The 18176-nt window shown below is 39.0% G+C and overlaps 1 protein-coding gene across 3 annotated transcripts in view; it reads right to left on the bottom strand.

Annotated features, from left to right (window-relative positions):
- PRKAR1B (protein kinase cAMP-dependent type I regulatory subunit beta) overlaps positions 1-18176 on the bottom strand; it is a 100765-nt gene that overhangs the window by 66946 nt on the left and 15643 nt on the right. For all 3 annotated transcript variants that reach the window (XM_080382450.1, XM_080382451.1, XM_080382452.1), the window contains exon 4: positions 14394-14485. In XM_080382450.1, coding sequence (XP_080238576.1) covers positions 14394-14485 — 92 coding nt within the window. The remainder of the gene's footprint in view (positions 1-14393; positions 14486-18176) is intronic.

The raw sequence follows: 18176 nt of genomic DNA, 5'->3' as shown, positions 1-18176 counted from the left end.
CAGCAGCCAGAGCATCTGTAAGCCTTTGCTCAGAGGCTGCACTCCAAAGGAGAAAAGTGTGCTTCAGAGTTGATGTAAACAAATTAATTTAAGTACAAAGGCAGCCTTTTCAAGCTGTTCACCAAAAGAAAAGCTGCCCAACACTATTTCTACTTTGATTTGTATCCATTAGCCATTACATTCATGTACAACATTAATAAGGTTCACGTGCGTGTTTTTTAGTCTTCAGCCAAACTAGCTCGCAGAGGGAAGGAAGCACAGGGCACACCAATGTCTTTCCAGTGAGATTACACTGACTGCTGAAGAGCTCCCTAATGGCAATGAAACTGTCCTGCCATTGCCAGAGGGTGTCACTACGGCACTAGAACAAAGCAACAAAACAAAACAGATAAACAAGAAATGCGAAGAAATTTATCAGAAATAAGCTCTATGTAACCTTTGCGTGAATTGTTCATCATTTCACCCATGGGCTTTAAGAGCATGATTCTGGAATCTAAGAACAATATAATCCTGTATTTTCTTTTCCTCCCAGTATCTCTTGTGCTCTAATCTGATTTTTAACACTAAGTTTTGGAAGGAAGAAAGAACTACCTGTTAGAGCTGTCTGCAGAATCTCCGTTGTTCCCACACAATTTAACTGTTTTCCATGAAAGCATCCTTTGAAAATGAAACTATTCTAAATGCACATCGTTCACATTCACAATAACTGTATTCGTCAGCCAATTGTTTTAATAGGAAGTTGCGGCAAAAGAAATCTAAATCTTCTGACATAATGATATATAGCCCAGGTAATTAAAGAGCCTACAGTAAGCATATTAAAGTGAAGATCAGATCTCAAGTGCTGAATTTGGCTAAAATCCTAAACCAGAAGAGGAAGGAAGTCCCAAAGCCCAACAGCACAGTAAACGAATGCACTCAGAAGGCAGTGAAAAAAAACCCTGCAACATAAGGAAGATCCTAAGGTGCACCAAATTCGTAGGTTTATTGTCTTTCTAGTCTAAATGCAATTTACTTACTACCAAAAAATGCCAGGAGTCAGATAACCATGAGCCTATATTAATATGGCATATAACAGCCAAGAAAACTTGACGGATGTTGTAATCTACGAAGAACTCAGTTGGGACACGTATGTAAGGGATCAGGCATTAAAAAGGCATATGTTGCTAGCTCCTGCTCTGAAGGTGACTGTCAGTATTAGAGGGTGGGATGAGTGTGAAAAGGAGAGCATTAAGTTTGGCTTATTGCTGCATATACTGCCCAAGCAATTGAGCAATTTTATTTCAGCTATATTTTAGTACCAGGGTAAACCGACATTGCTGAGGACAGTTTTGATTAGGAAGGGCTGCTCCCACAAAGTGCTGCAAAGCTCTTGTCAACCTGTCAAGGAATCAAACCCTGTGCTCTATTAATAGAACAATAATTTCATATTCTTGGAAATACGTTCTAGTCAAAGCACAAGATTTAATAAATAAGAGAGGAGACATGACATACCATTAAAGAACAGCAAGTAAACTTGGACAAAACACAACTTATCATTATTTTAAACTGAGTTTCTAAAAGCAAAGGAAAATCTGCATGGATGTTGTAACCATGTTGCAGAAAGCATCTGTACAAAGAACACGGGTCAACTGTGGTGATGAAACTGTCAGGACTTGAAATCAGGGCACCACTACAATATTTTGACATAGCAAATCCGGTCTATCGTGGTGAAGGTTCAGTTGGCTGTTCTGGGAATTATTAGGATGTCAAAAGGCCAAAGTCTGTTTCTGCATACTGAAAAGTAGTTCCCATTCACCTCATAAGCCAGTGAAGTGCCTCTGTTAGGGAAAAGAAGAGCAAACATTTCAAAGGTAGTGGCAAAGTCTTCTTACAAATCTTTTCAACAAAGAATAAAAAAAAGACAAAATTAAATTCAGGAGATATGTAAATCTCTTGTTTTGTTTCTCTTGTTTCTCCCTGACTTTTCATGACAAATACGGATCTCACAGGCTATCAGACAGATGAAAAATATGTGGAAACCTGAGCTGGAATTTGGTTTAATGACAGCAAACTTGGTCTTTCATCAAAAATGGAGAGAGGGATGTCAGGAGGTCTAGCCTTTATGTGGACCTTGTAGTAACTGTAAATATCAGGACAGTGAAGTGCTTTCCTATTAATGAGAATTAAAGCTCTAGATTGTGCCGTTTATTCTGCTTACCTCAACTATCACATCTGGAAAATCATTCAATTGATGTCAGCCTTTACTCTAGGACATTCATTCACATGAGCAAAGAACTTTCAGATCCTCTGGGGTCACGATATAAATCTACTTTTCTCACGTGGTCACATCCACAGACAGCAGAATAAACTAAATTTGATTCTGCAAACAGTGATGATAATTGCCAATCTTTTAGTTACTCAGCGCAGAAGCAAGGTCTAAGAGTACACGGCACAAGAAAGCAGCTGATATGTGATCAGTAAAAGTGCTTTTGTAAGAAGCCAGCACTATGCACTGCTCGGAAGTACTGAAGTAAATCTCCCAGCTGCAAGCTTGAGCCAGCGTGGCTCTCTGGGCAAGAAAACTGAGTGTTCAGTGCTGAGACACCAGTCTCATCGTCTGAGCAGCAGCACTCTTCACGAAGCAAAGCAGAGTGCTCAGGGTACCACTTGCTGGGTGCCTTACCTTCTCCATCAGCAGCAAGATCAACACAACAATGCTGTGCAACATTGACAGTTAACTGAAGAATAGATCCTAAGGCAACTACAGCTTTCCTGATACCATCTCACACAGACTACAAAATCTCAGAAGCTCCTGAATAACATCCCATTCTTTGTAATTGAACTAAAACAATAGTATAGCAGGAGTCCCAATATGTGCCTATTTCAGGCATCCAAAAATCAGTCAGGCTCCAAGCTGTAACAGCTTGGCTTTCAGGCGTACCAAAGCCATACGAGCATTTTGTTCACAAGAGATGGTTGCTGACTCTTCATTAAATGAAATAAATTTTCATGTCATCACATTTTGCCATCTTTGAAAAAAAACCCACAATATTCTGGAGCACTTCAGAAAGTGCTGCAAGAACTAGCAACAGCGGAGAGTCAAGCTTGATCTGAAGACTTCAAGCAATGGAAAATCTGCCACATCCTAAGCTAATTTAAATTATGGATCAGTTCCCTGATTACTCTAAAAAGAAAAAACTAAACTTTTCCAGTCTGAATGTGCCCAACTTCAGCCACCAGCTTTTGGATCTCGTGTGCCTCTGTCTGTTAAAGAGACCGTTGCTATCACTTACCTTTCCCTTCTAGATACAATAAATTCACCTTCATCCTGCTTTGTTAAACTAAATACACCCACCACATACAAAACTGGGAAGATACCAAGTGCCTTAAAATAGCATCTGATGCTGTTTTCTGGATTATACTTTTTATTTAATGCACCACACAGAGGAGCATGTTGTTAAATTTGCATTAGAAAAATAAAATCTGTCACAAGCATGTCTTCATATTGCTTATAAATCATAGGTTGAATAAATATAAAAAAATTAAATCCCTACAAAGAAAGTGATAGTTTTGTGGGGCTTTTTTTGAATTTCTGAAAGCAAAAGGCAAACTGAAAACCCAATTTATTTTTCTGACTTTTTAAAAAAAGAAAAACAGAGAGAAAAGGGATCTGATGATGCCAAAGGGTTAAAGTATCCCATTTCGGGCAGTCTGAAAATCTGAATTTAGCAGCTGACAGTGCATGGTGTGTCAGTCTCTTACAGCTGTTCCAGTGGATTCAAAGACCATCTTTGTTTCTTGAAATCTTAGCAACTGTTACTTTTTTCCGAAGACAATGATAGACCAGCTGTTACCTCACAAGATGTGAAGTACTTCAGGTCAAAGTCTTTAGTAAGGAACTTGTAAAACAAGAACTAAATCATTGTTTGGGTTTGTCAGATTATTTTCATTAAAACAAGAGTTAGCAGTCTAACAGACAAATAACTTACACTTGGTATTTCCATTAAGTGCACTAGAATGACAGAGAAATTTCATCTGGTTGCTGAGCTGAATCCTCTCTTTCTATAGGGAAAAAAATCACGATGAAACCTTGTAGTATGAGAGATTATTTTTTGTTTGAATGTCCGTTTCCTTCTGTCTTGCCAAAGACGGTGTTACTAAACAGATGTCATCTCATAAAGGAAATGCACAGGTCTAACCATTCAGAGCATAAGATGGGGATTTTCAAGAGAAACCTGTAAGAGTTAGATGTTCACTTCCCACTATATATCAATCAACGTGAATATCTAGTTCCTTTAAGCTCTTTGAACATCATCTTCTAAATGCAAAACTAAGCAACTTAATCACACAGTTGATCCTCCAGTACCGGTACTGGTAATATTCTCACTTGAAGACACGTAGGCTTTCAAAGCCATGCAAGGTTGCAGAATCAATCACCTAATGAAGACTTATTAGAATAACAGTAACGGTTGACAAGTTACCTACAACCCTTCTGGGGGAAAAAAAAATACAAGAAAGCATCATTTTAAAGCGCTTTAGTTGAAATAAACCCTTGTTCGTCCTTGCACAAAGACAAATTACTGCTTCCAGCTGCTCTGATGCAGAAGACAAAGACTTGCTGAGAGGAGTGGATGTTCTTTTATTCAACCTTTGTGTTTAATTCTGGAAAGCCTTAGCACTGAGTAATGCATTTTCAGAATCACTGCCAGCTAACTGTTGTGTAAAGAAGCACACAATGGCACGGTCATATATACTGCAGTGGTAGAAGAATTTTACAAGGCCTGTTAAACTCGGCAGTAGTCTAAATTTTTCTATTTTATAGACAGAGAGAAAGATAAGTTTAGACTCAAGATTTTTTCATGAGCATGCATGAATAGTATTTGTCTCAGGCTATTTTTTCTAGATCTAAGGATTTATGTAAATTACTTCTCTGTTTTAACTCTGTTTTTCAGAATGGGTGACATACTGCCCATATGTAAACCGCTACTTTATGCAGAATTAAAAATAACTACCATTAGGAATGGCGCCGCTAGTATTTGTGATGAAGAATATAAACTGTCTAACGAAACACTGAGGGTGAATCACAACCTCATGAACTGACAGGATTTGTTTCTCAAGATAAAAATATCCATAAATACCAAATGTGTGTGCTTTCAGTTATGTTTAAGAGAATAACCTATCTACCAGGCCAAATACTGACATCACAAAGTATTTCCCTAGTACAAAGTCTGTACTATGTTAGGCTGTTGTGAAGGGATTGATACTAAAGTAGATACAATCTCCTGATGACTGCCGAGAGCAGAACTTTGCATAACTAATTTAAAGACTGCTGCCTGCAGGCACTACAATGGTAATTAAAGACAGTAATTCTTGGATAAATGAGATGGATGTACTGGAAAATAAAGTCAGTGTTAAATTCATGGCTAATCCTTGAATGGAGAATTGGATCATTTATTTTCCAAATGGCTGGGCAATTCTACCTGGTTTCATTTCCATCTCTGCTGCCAGATTACTGTTGTCTCCAAAATCCATAACTTTTTCTAGTTTAAGCAGTATTCCTCATTGGCAAGCTCCAGTTCAGCAGGACTGAATGTGCTTCCATTTAAACACATAAATAGTTCTTTTGACATCCATAGCAAGTCAATGGAACAACTCACAGTTAAACACGCACTTTTAAATACCATGCTGAATCAAGGCCATAAACAAGGGATAAAAGACACAAAGAAAAGCTGGATTGCCAGGCAGTTTACCTGGAAAATACCTTAGTGTTATCCAAAGAAGGAAAGATTTGTTTAGCATGCCTTGGTTGCTTTGAGAGATGAGTTTCTTCCTCTTGGTTGCTTACAAGTAGAATTCAAAAGACAGGCTAATCATCTAATACAACTGATGATCAGAAAAAATTCTTCCACACAGAGCACAGAGAGGTTTTGCACCAGCTTCTTCAGTACTAAATCTGTTACACATACATATAACTTGAACATACATATCTCCTCTGCCCCTACATTACCACTATCTGCTGACCATCTCCTGGAGTTCTAGCACAGGTGGGATAGTCACACCTCTACAAACCACCAGAGGATGCAGCCCTCCCTGCTGTGCACCCTGCACAATGGGATGATGCTGCCATCCTCCACTCTCTGTTGCTACTCCCAAAAAAGATGGCGAAGAAACCTGTCCAACTCTTTGGTCACAAAAAAATCCTAATATAACCCCCAAAACCATGTTACTGACTCAACAAAGCCCTCCGCCTCCACTCTGACATGCTTACTGTGCAATTTCTCTCTCATCTCTTACTCTTTCTCTTCATCTCTCATCTTCTGAGTGGCTTAACTCTACATTTTGAGCATTCTTGGCAAGGAACAATAGCTCATTATAGAGGTATTCACACCATCTATTTCCATTCTCTGAGGGAAATTAAGGTGCAGTTTTGCCATCGCTTAATTTGATTTTGGTCCCTGCTTCTGCCAAGAGGGGAGGTGCTACCCTGTCCTCTCCTCCCTTCATCTAGCCAAAGTCTTTCTGCAGCCAGGTACAGGGTGGGAGGAAGGACCTGATCTGACTGACAATTAACCCTCCAGGGGAGGATCACTTTTCAGAGAGCTAATCTGGCTAACCGCAGCCATGAGAGCAACAGGAACATGCAGCCAAGGTTTGGAACTCATGGTGTCACCTCCTCCTTTGGTACCAGCTCAGAATTTGGCTTAAATCAATGGGGAAACCATACCCTGAGGCTCCTGAGGTGTTTTGAGCACCAGCTAACTTAGATGGCTACAGCAGGCAGAGTAAATATCCCCCCTTAACATCCATGTGGTTTTAGTACAACAAGGACTCTTGCAGATGCAGAAATACTAATGCAGTATCACGGGAAGGGCATTTTTCTTGCACTGTTCTGCACACTTAGGCACATATGAAGCACAGGCAGAAGCTAGATTTATGTTTGTTTTTTAACAAAAGAGTTAGGTTACAAATGCAAGGAATATACAGGATGTCTACTGAATATGTCATAGCTGTGGCATCCTGTTTCTAAAATATCTTGCTCCTGAATGGTGCCATCTTAGGTTTCTTCCACATATATGAGGCTTTCCAGCTGGCCTGCAGCCAGTGCTTTAATAAAACATGGTATTATGCAGAAATGAATAAAACTTATAGCAATAATAATGTCCTTGAAATTCACTAATCACCAGAAGTTCCAAGAATATTTTAATATGAGATCAACAGGAGAACTAAAAATCATCTGTTAGCTATGGAAAACCACTTTTCTAACATTAAATTATGTATGTATTGAAAAAAAGTACCCAAGTCATTACTGACCTGGATAAAGACTGTGTTTTCTGAATTTGAAGACAATACCTGGCTGTAAAGGAGCTGTGAACACTTCAAAAAACATTAGGATGTAAAATGATTACAACTTGAAGAAATGTTCTGAGAAAATAGATATACTTTCAACAAAGACACAGCCGCTAAGTCTATTGGGTAGGAGTAATCAACAGCATAAATACATGCTGAAGATTCACTGCCAAGCAGCAATTCTGCTGGAAAGGATCCAGTGATTCCAGTGATGACATCCTAAATAGGAGTCAACAATATCCTGTTGCTGTGGAAAATATAAAGAAACCAGAAATAGGTGGACCAACTGGAGAAGACTGAGGAAAACAAAAAGGTCAGTTGACTGAGGAACCTGGTCTGCGAAGGAAGATAGGGAGAAAGAGCTAGCTGCCGAAACAGATGTGTGAAATAACAATAAACATTCAAGCAAATTAAAAAAAGAGAAAATAAAAATGTATAAAGAATACACTAGTTTCCACTACTGAGGACCCAAAATAGAGCTAAGAGATTTCACCCATCCAGAAGACAAACTAAATTATGTTCACGATTTGCCTAACCTGTTTGTAACAATTATAGATTCTACAATCTACTGAAGTGTCCTTTCCACTAGAAATGACTACCATGTGTTTACATCCATCTTGTTCAATTTAAGTCTGATTCTGACGTTTTGTCTTCAGGGGACACAGGCACATGATTACTCATTCTGCCTCTGTGGCAACCCTTAACACATTTTAAGAACATTATTGTGTCTCAGTGCTGAGGAACTCTTAATTTGGACATTAATGTCTTTCAAACAGCATGTGTTTATGCCCAGTAAGTCCCTATAGGACCCCACTTTGCCACCAACCATGGCTTACAAAGCTGCCTGAATTGCAGAACACAGTTTACTTAAAACACACCTGTAAGAAGGTAGTAGAACATTTTTCTGAAATGCTAACAGTAAGATGACGGTATCTACAACAACATGCCTCCAAGTTTATCTACAGTATCACAGTAGCATGTGCCCTCCACATTGTTTGGAAAAAGGTAAGAATTTTTGTTTTAAGAAAATACTTGCTTGGCTTGCATGCCCAGTACAAGTGCCAATTTTCATCTTTACATGTTGGCTCCAACAAGCACATAAAATAAAAAATGCCCTTTATTCTCATACTTTTGCCACACAGGCAGCACACAAGAGTAAATGCAACATTGTGTGTTGCTGTAATAAATACAGCAGTTTCGTCTACTGTTTATTTTGCACCTTTGTAAGAGCTCAGTATTTCAGTAAAAGCATTAAATACAACTTCCTGACCCTTGTTTCCAAAGAAGCTCCACACCAGTATACTGTTCAAACAAATGAATTTATTATTAATCCAATAAAATACACATAAGTATTCTGAAAGCTGCTGCAGGCATTAAAGCTGCCTATATATTAGTAATAAAGAATAAATCCTGGTAAAAATTATGATATTAGCTAAAATGCTGAAAGTGGAGGCTGGCAGTGCATGTTAAATATTTATGTACTCTCTTTACTCCTTGATGAACAAGTTTTACATAGCATTTACATATACAATTTTACATAGCATTTACATACAGATATGGTGAATGTTCACCTGTTCCACTCCTTTATGTGGTCAGGAGGCCACTGAGCTTCTGCATAGGGACTGACAGACGTGGCTCACGACTCACAGCAGAGCAGACAGGCACTGGTGACATCCTGGAACCAGAACTAACACTCCTGCTGCTCTCAGTCCTGCTCTCACCCACTGGTTATGCTTCAGTTCTATTTCCTTCTCCTCCCCGACAATCATCAGCATTGGGTCCAACTTCCACTCCCACAGCAGATCACCTCCGAACCTTCTCAATGCCCCCCTTCTCGGTGGCTGCCCCCATCCACTAAAGACAGAACATCCTGTCAATGAAACGATGAAAAAGTATCTTTTTTTATCCACAGAAGGAAAACGAACAATTTCTTCCTTCCCCCCCCCCCCCTTTATTATTCAGTATCTTGAATAGTCGCAGAGCCAAGTAGGTGTACTTGTATTCCAGCATTACATGTTGAACCGATAAAAATTCTTACTAGGTACACTGCCAGGTTAGAAGAGATTAGGACAATTAGACTATCCCCTTGTCACCAATTTTGACTTTATACACCATTTCACAACTAGGAAGCCTTACAGGATGTTAATCTGCTGGATATCCAAGAATGGGAGAGGAAATAAAATGCTGCCAAGTTATGGGTGTAATTCTGTCTTTGCATAGATAGAAATCATTCACTGCTTGCTGACTGAACAAAACCAAAGCAGAAGAGAAGGCATCAGTACAATGCACCCTGCCTTGCTGATTTCTTCCATATGCAAAATTTTCAAATGTCACAGACCAAAAGAAGGGGGAAACTTATGCAAACTCTTAATGGCCTTCAGAATGGACCTGAACCATGAGATCATGTTGGAACCTGGAGGGATAAGATCAGCAAGGAACTTCTTCCCCTTATTTAGCCATTAGAATCTGTAATGCAGGCCACCTAAGACAACTCTTGAATGTTAAGTGTAAATTCCCATCAGCATTCTGGAGGGACATCACAAAGATAGATGCACTTGCTGAAATATGAACTTCTGCAAAGTCTGTAATTTCATCTTTAGGTTCTTTTTATCAGGTACAAATGCCATAATCAAGGATTTTAGTTATTTTTTTTTACTGGAACTTCTTGGATCACTGTTGCAATGAAGAGCAGAGAAACAAGACTGCTTCTGCCCTCAACTGATGTTAAAGACAAACTGTTGCAAAGAACACGATCTATAAAAAATAAATCTATGCTTATAATGCAAAAATCCCTCACAGTTAATGTTACCATTTTACTTTTCCCCAGTATAATGAAAGAGAGGGTGAACGCCTCTTACCTGGCTGTAGGTCCAGCTCCACCAACATTTTCTCTGAGGGCTGTTCATCCTTGAACAGACTGCAGAGCAATTCCTAGTTTTTCTGGGTGCACAGTGCTGCCTTCTGTATCAGATGTTGTTCTACGCTGCAGTGAGCTCCTTCAGAGCTGGCACACGAGAAGCCGTTTTGCAGGACTGTGCATATATACGTAAGGCTTTAGTGAGTACCAAGTCAGGACCAGAGTTGCTGATCTTGCAGTGATCATAACTACCAGGTCTTCAGAGTCCTCTCTGTCTGGGAAAACTGTCCTCTTGGTGGCCACCTCCACAGCTTCTGCATGATGTTTGCGCACCAGTATGAACTATGCTTTTCCAGAAAATCTTGCCACGGTCACATCTGAGCTTAACTAACATGCTTCACTGCTCACCGAGCAAGACAATTTGAGCAGTCTCTTCTAAAAGAGTTTTGAGTGGAGTCGTGAAGGAAGTGGAGTACAGAAGAAACACAGAACAAAGGGCAAAACCCCCATGTGAACATAAGCCTGCCAACATGTCATCATACAGGGTAAGGGAAAGGAGGAGAAATTAGAGCACACATGCCTAGGGACCTGTAGGATACAACAGCACTATCAAAATCCAAGCTTAACTACCCAGGCATTAAATACATCCTAATTGCAGAGTGAGTGAATAAGTCAAAGCCTGAGACAAAGTGAAAGGGCTTTGCCACACATGCCAATCAGGGGAGCAAACCCCACCAAGGCACACATTATATAAGGCTGTTCTGAGAAGACTGCAACTGTTTGGGATGATAACCAGGCAAGAAACAAGGATGAGCCCAAAGGTAGGCACACTGATACACATCTGCCCATCACCCCCTTAACATCCCTCCTTTCCCCACAGCTCATAAATATGCCTGTATCTCACAGAAATTTTTAATACAGTCCAGCATTTGTTAGCTGTGCAATATCTTAATATACAATCAAAATCAAACTATACCTATTAAAACACAGGAAGAAATTAATTTGTAAAGCCCTGATGTTGCTTTAACTTTTTACAGCTGGTTTCTCATAAATTCAAAAAAATTTAAGGTAATGAGTGATATATCTATGTACATCTGAGGTTTTGTTGTCAGTGAGCATGTAACAGACCAGTTCTAGGCAAAGGAGGACGCACATAAAATATGTATCAGGTGCACATGTGTGGAAGCACAGTTAAAAAGCCACACATTCCTGGTTTTGCAAATGACAACAATAGCTCCCTTACAATTAAAAGCACATTTCCAGATAATGGGCATTTTGCTGCTGTCTTTGAGAGAACCAGAACCCTACTCCAGAGTTTAATCAAGATCTTATTGAAGCCAGTGGAAAATTCTCATGAGAAAACAGTGGATCACCACATCACTTTGCAGCGCTGCACTGTTCTTTATAGTATTAGCAACTCCTGAAATAAACATTTTGGCAAAAGTTGCAGCTCTGCTGCTTTTAATACTCATGCAGTTACAGTTTCCCTTTTATTGCACTCGTCAGTATAATTTTACACCAGAGACTGTGTGTATGTGCGTGTGTGTGTGTGCATGCATGAGATAGATGGCAAACCTTTTTTAAGTATGGCACATGAAAAGATGCTATCTAAAGCAAGACTTGAACAAAATTATTTCAGACACCAGTGCAAAAAGATACTTGTTTACCTTAACTTCAGCATGAATTCTCATGCAATTAATCATTGATATGGAATATCTGACACAGAGATAATGTGCTACAGACTGCCTTTATAAATAAGGGTTTATGTCAGACATAAGGACCTTCACAGCTGCCAAGCAGCAAGTGCAACACAAGTCACATGGACAGCACAGCCATAAAGTAGATTAACATAAATATATTTTCAGAGAAGGAAAAATTTAAGAGTCATCTGTTGTAAATGAGGAATTAAGCCCTGCTAGTCCATCCCTCCTCCACCTGAACATCTCCTGCATCTTGGCAAATGGTCAACCATGAAATTAAATGAAACGATGATGCTGCCTTCCGTGTAGAAAGCACTAAGGAAAATAAACACCACCACTGCAGCACACTAAATGAAATACCCTCACCTAGCTTTCCACCATTCCAAGAGGACAGAACACAAATCAAGTAATATCTCACTTATGTTACTGAACTGAGCATCTGCATCAACAAGATGCAAACTGGAAGTAACGGCAATGCTATGCTCCAACTTGCTGACTTCTCCACACTTGACAAATGAAACCAGACAAGGGCAATAGCATGATGTCAAGAGTGAGGTTCGTAAAGTGCAGAGAGAACAGTTTATTCATTCATTGCAATCCTGCCTGCAAAAGCAGAATGCATGCATCCTTTTGAGTTCCTTTCCCCCGCCCCAATGTCAGCAACAGCTTGCCGGGCTCGTCATGAGGCTTGAATGGAGCACCTAGACACATCCCTGAGCAAGGGAGATGGTATACAGCTGAATATGCTCCAGTGCACAACCCAGAAACCAAGAAGCTTGTAAATCTTTTGACAGTAGAGGCAGCGCACACCTGATCAAGCCACAGTTTGAGGACTGCAAAAGCAGACAGTCGACAACCCATCTGTAGCATAGACATGGGAATCTGTGCTCATCTCTTAATTCCTCATATATCCATAACAGGAAAGCCTAGCTGATAGAGGTAAATGGGACATGGGGAATGCACAGAAAAGACCATGACCATGATGTACAATCAGCACAGTGCAAAAAAGCACTTCTCCCTCAATTTTTCTCTCTCAGCCTACTTTGATAACATATTAAATGTCCCTTTTTCAGCCCTAAAACCTGTACTTTCAGTGTCTGTCACATCAGCGTGTCAATAACATAAGTAGGATTTATAGCAGTTCTGTACAAGAATTCTCTGCTGTGGGTGAAAAAGATAGAAGAAATGTGAAAATTTAATCCTCTTCTAATTACTTCAACAATCTGCATGCTAATTGATATCCTAATAATTAGAATTGGAAAGTAATTAAACTGTGTAAACGCCTGCAAGAGGGACAAAAATTTGCACACGTGGAACATGCTTTGACTGAAAGCATTTGAGTAGCCCCACCAAATGACTGTACTGCTGATGTTCCACCAGTACTAAAAACATCAGTTTAGACAAAGTCTTTGTCCTTTCTAACCACAGGAGCACAGAACAGTACGGTTGGCAAGGACCTCATGACATCACTTAGCCTATCTACTGCAAAACAGGACTGACACTACTTATGAAATTCCTGGCAGACCATAGTCTAATCTGTTCTTAATGGCTCAAGTGGTCAAGACCCCATAACTTACCTAAGCAGCCAAAGACCTCATCTTAGTATGTGACTTGCCTCTTTCCTACAGCACTTCAAATCCATTATTATTTACACTTTGGCATACACAGCAGTTTATTCCTCATATGCCATTATTCATACATAATTATAAGCTATTACTGTGTCCCTCTACCCCTGATTTTTTTCCTGCAGGCCAACCAATCCCATTCTTTCATCAGAAGTGATGTTATCTAGATCTGTGATCGTTTCCCACTGCTTTTCCCTGAACTTCCTTCAACTGTTTATTCTTGAAGTGCAGTGCCCAAACTGGACACTGTGTTTCAGTTGAAATCTTTCCAACATCAGGATATGTCTTGCATGTCTCCTGTTTAGTTAGCCCAGTAAAACATTAGTATTTTCTGAACTAATGTTCCGGCCACGATTCATAATAATCCACTTTTTTTTTTTCAAGGAACTACCAAAACTACAAAACCATCTTATAGTTACAAAGGTGTTCTTTTTGCCTAAATGTACTTCTCTACTCTTGGCTCAGTGACAATCCACTCCACTTCTTCTAGAACATTTCTTCAACCTGTCAGCGTAATTCTGAATCCTAGCCTTGTCTCCCAATGTTTTAGCAGTTCTTCTGATCTTCATGTCGTCTAAAAATTCAACACTCCACCACTGAGGTCATTAATGACAAGAATCATAGAATTGTTTAGGTTCCTTAAGTAACCTAGAATAAAGTTCATCAGGCACAGCTGATTTGAAAATATAAATATGTCTGAATACTTTCTAACTTGTTATTGCCTTTTTTTAGCTTGTGATTTTACCCTCTGTCGTAATACCGTATGACAGTGCACCTAGTATGACCCAAATGAGACAGCAGTTCTGATCCAAGAGTTAAAATCTAACATAATTTCTTGTCCTTGATCAAGCTATAGACTCCTTTAAATCAAAATGCACCTCATACCTTCGTTCATTGTCATCAAGATGAGCAAAGAGCACATTCTTGGAGATGGCCTTTGCCAGAGCAGTCATAGTTTTATAGTCCTTTGGAATAACCTGTAGAGAAAAGAATGAAGGGTAATTACATGCCTGGTCGCATTTTTTCATAGTTCTTGAAATCTGTAGAAAATTCCACCGTTCAAGATAACGGATACAATTTGACTTCAAACACTAAGACAGTCTTAGATCATAATATAAAGCCACTAAGAAAGTAATAAATTACTGTTTTGATAATGTGAAGATAAGAATTTATGTGCTCAATATGACAACCAGAAAAGAAATAGAAGATCCAGGATGAGTGGGGAGAAGGATACCCATAAAATACTATAATTAGTAGGTACTGGCAGCTGTGTAGTCGCCTTTCAAATCTGTTGGACTGAGGAAAACATATTTCATAGTCTTCTTCCCCCACAAACAATATCAGAAGCAACCTCTTAAAACTAGAGAATGAGCAAAATTTCTTTAGGTAAAAGGTAAAAATGTGTTGATTAAACCATACTTTTCAGTACTGACAGCAGTATAAGGAACAAGCTCCTTATAGGCCCACCTGGGTCAAAATCCTGTGCCTCTGTTTCATGGCAGACAAAAAGGACTTGCATTTGAGGATGAAGAGGCATTTTTATTTGTTAATTGGAGAGATGGAAAAAGTTCTGTTGTACATTAATTTGCTCAAAATACATGCTGAAATTCAAGAGTATGTTTCATACTGGGTGAAGGTTTTTTTTATAAGACTTTTGCAAATTAGGCTTCCATTTTGGTAAGATACGAGTAAACACTGTATCTCTGTATTTACCAAGCGTCACCTTCTGCCAGTCAGAGACGGGGATTATGAGACACAAGAAATTTGTAACAAGGTTATGACTTGTAAAAGATGTTCTTTGACTTTAGTAATATGATTTTCCTTAATAGTTTCATTATAACGGGACACAATCAACTCTAGCAAAAGTTTTAAGTGTTAAATAAACCATACTCCAATCTGAAAATCAACACCTGTTTGCCTTTTTAATTACTGTACAAAAAAGGTCTGATAATTGGCATTTATCTTTCACATTTTCTTATAACAGAAATAGTACATCTATCTTAAGTTACTGTGTATGCTGATGTGTAGGTAGTTTTCTTTCCTCATCCTGGAAAGGCAAGATACTACCCATCCAACCAGAAGCAGGATGCCTCAAATGGGAAAACTGATGTAGAACCAGTTCTCACAAAGAACTGATTGGATTTATTTCAAGGGAAAATACTGCACTATGAAGATCTAAAGCTAAACTCTGGCTTCAGGCTTAACTTATACTGACTGCTGTAGACATTAAACTACTCAAGTCTAGAAAAGCTTATATGTAGAAACTGAATATTTGTATCACAGTGAAACATTATCTAGCTAAAAGCTTAAATTCCTCAATGTTAAATAAAATGAGCATTCGGACAGTATCTTATTCTTGATTTTTGCCCTATCGGACAAACCCTGGATTGAATTGCAGTCCTGAATCCTTGCTCTATTGAGAATATCCTTAGCTGTTCAGCTCACTGCTAATGATCCAAAAGGGTAGATAATCAAATCACTAAGACATTGAACTCCAACCTTTCTGGCTGATTATGGAATAGTGTAGAGTAGCCTTTCACAGTCTAAATCTGCAGCAATGGAAGTCACAAGGCAAGAGACCAAAGTGGGACGGTTGGGGCAGGAACAAAGAAAACACATAAGAGATTCTTTAGGTGTCACAGTAACCAGGCGTCTGACCAAAATCAAATGTTGGGAAGAATGACTTGGCCATTTCTTACAACACTCTTCCAACTAATTACTGAATGTTCTCTTCAAGCCGATGACCCTCTTTAGAGCAAGATTCCTATTCTGTTAGTTCTTAACTACATATTATGTCAGATGTATTGACAAATATTGCTTTCTCTAGTTTCAGAAATGAAGCAATGAAATAACCCTCTGCAGAGATCTTCCTTTGTGCTCCTCAGAATGGAGCTATGCCATGTGCGTGTTCAAATCCAAAGCTAAATCTCCTTTGATTTTCTCTCCAGTGACATAACTCATTGCACTACCTTTACTACTACTTATCCTATAGCACATCCCTTCAAGGGATCCTTTAAATTGGCATATGACCCAGATGTATTTCTATCCAACACCTGAATTCAAGCCAGTGGTTCTTCCTGGCTACTATCTAAAGTTCCATCTGTTTGCAATATTCTAACACAACCCTTGCCTTGCTTTTTACACTTTTAAATTAGTTTCATAATTTGCCCTTGCAGTGTCTCCCTTTATTTCTTTGTTCTAGACATCTCTGTTACAAACACACATCCATGGGATTCATCTGCTGATGGTAGAAAACAACGCACTGACACAAACCCTCCCAGTGCCAGTTCAATACTCCTTGAAGCATCTGCAAGACAAGAAACCATCCCCTAAATTATAACTATTGAAGCTCAGTCAGTTCATAGGAAATTAAAATCCTAACAGCCCTAGTCACAGAACACACAAAATATAATCTGCATTGCTTCTTCTGGTTCATGCCTACCAATGCTACTGTCAAGGCTTATTGACATCATTGTTGAAAAAGGAAGAAAATAAAGTTAACTTCAGGTTCCATTATAAACATAAAAGAATCACTCAGTGGTGTGGGAAGGAATATTTTCTTTGATTTTCAGAAGTCAGATGGAGCCCATATTAAGCAGAGACAAATGTGATCTCTTCATGGAAGTTTTTAAAGGGGATGTTGCAAACTGCACAGAAAGAAAAGTCTTTGAAAGTGGGTTTTAAAATACCACGCAAGTTTTTCAACAGTGCAGTGCATTAACAGCTTGACCACAGCGCTGTTAAAATTTACTGTATACTTGCAAGCATTACTTAACGGCCACAAAAATACTCTTGCATATTTGTTTTTAGAATGAAAGGCTCTCCTAATTCTTTGTTTCTTGGGACAGAAATCCCCAGAGCAGCCAGTGAACTTGTATCACAAGTGGATGACAAAAGCACATCTGACTGCAAAGGCAAAAAGTATTCTGCCAAAAAACAGTGACTGACAAAATGTATTTCCATAAAGAAAAAGCTTTTTGAGTTAAAGCTACTCCAGGCATGCACAAAAGCACATTAGTAGCATCTGTCAACCTTATGAAATGCATTTTTAGCCTAGCTCCCTAAACAAACATGACATATGCTATTGTAATGTCTGTCTTTTAATAACATTTGAAAGCTTTGGCCAGTTTAAAAAAAAATTGCAGAGTTATTAAGAGGTATCAAGGATATAATATAGCTAGATATCTGTGTGAAAAAGGCAGTTAAAAAAAGAGAAATCCAAATTCGTGCTCCTACTGAAGAAATTATCTGATTTGGGATTGGCATTTCTTCAAAACAATGGTCACATAAAATTGCCCAAATACAGTCAACAGAATTCCAAAAATCCATGGGTTAGGTGGCACCAATCAACATGGGAACCATGTGCCTGAATGGTCTAGGGAATCTAAATGGCCTAGATTAGAAGAAAACTTGAGCTAGAAGTACCTTTTTTGGGGGGGGAAAAAAAAAAAAAAAAAAAAGGAAATGCAGCAATAGAAAAGGCTGCTTCCCAAAACTGTGAGGTTGTGACAAAACTCAGAAGCTGCCAGAGTCTGTGAATATCAAGAAAATGGCTGAGAATTACCGACCCTGTTAGAGGGGAAAACAGATTAGCAGCACAACTCCAAAAGGAACAAATAGAGAATGCTGAAGCCACATTGATGGCGAAAGTACTTGGTCAAGGAGGCA

This window comes from Falco punctatus (genome assembly GCF_963210335.1).
Source record: "Falco punctatus genome assembly, chromosome: 4".
Taxonomy (NCBI): domain Eukaryota; kingdom Metazoa; phylum Chordata; class Aves; order Falconiformes; family Falconidae; genus Falco; species Falco punctatus.
The sequence above is the reverse complement of the archived record's forward strand: the minus strand, read 5'-3'. Positions and strand labels throughout refer to the sequence as shown.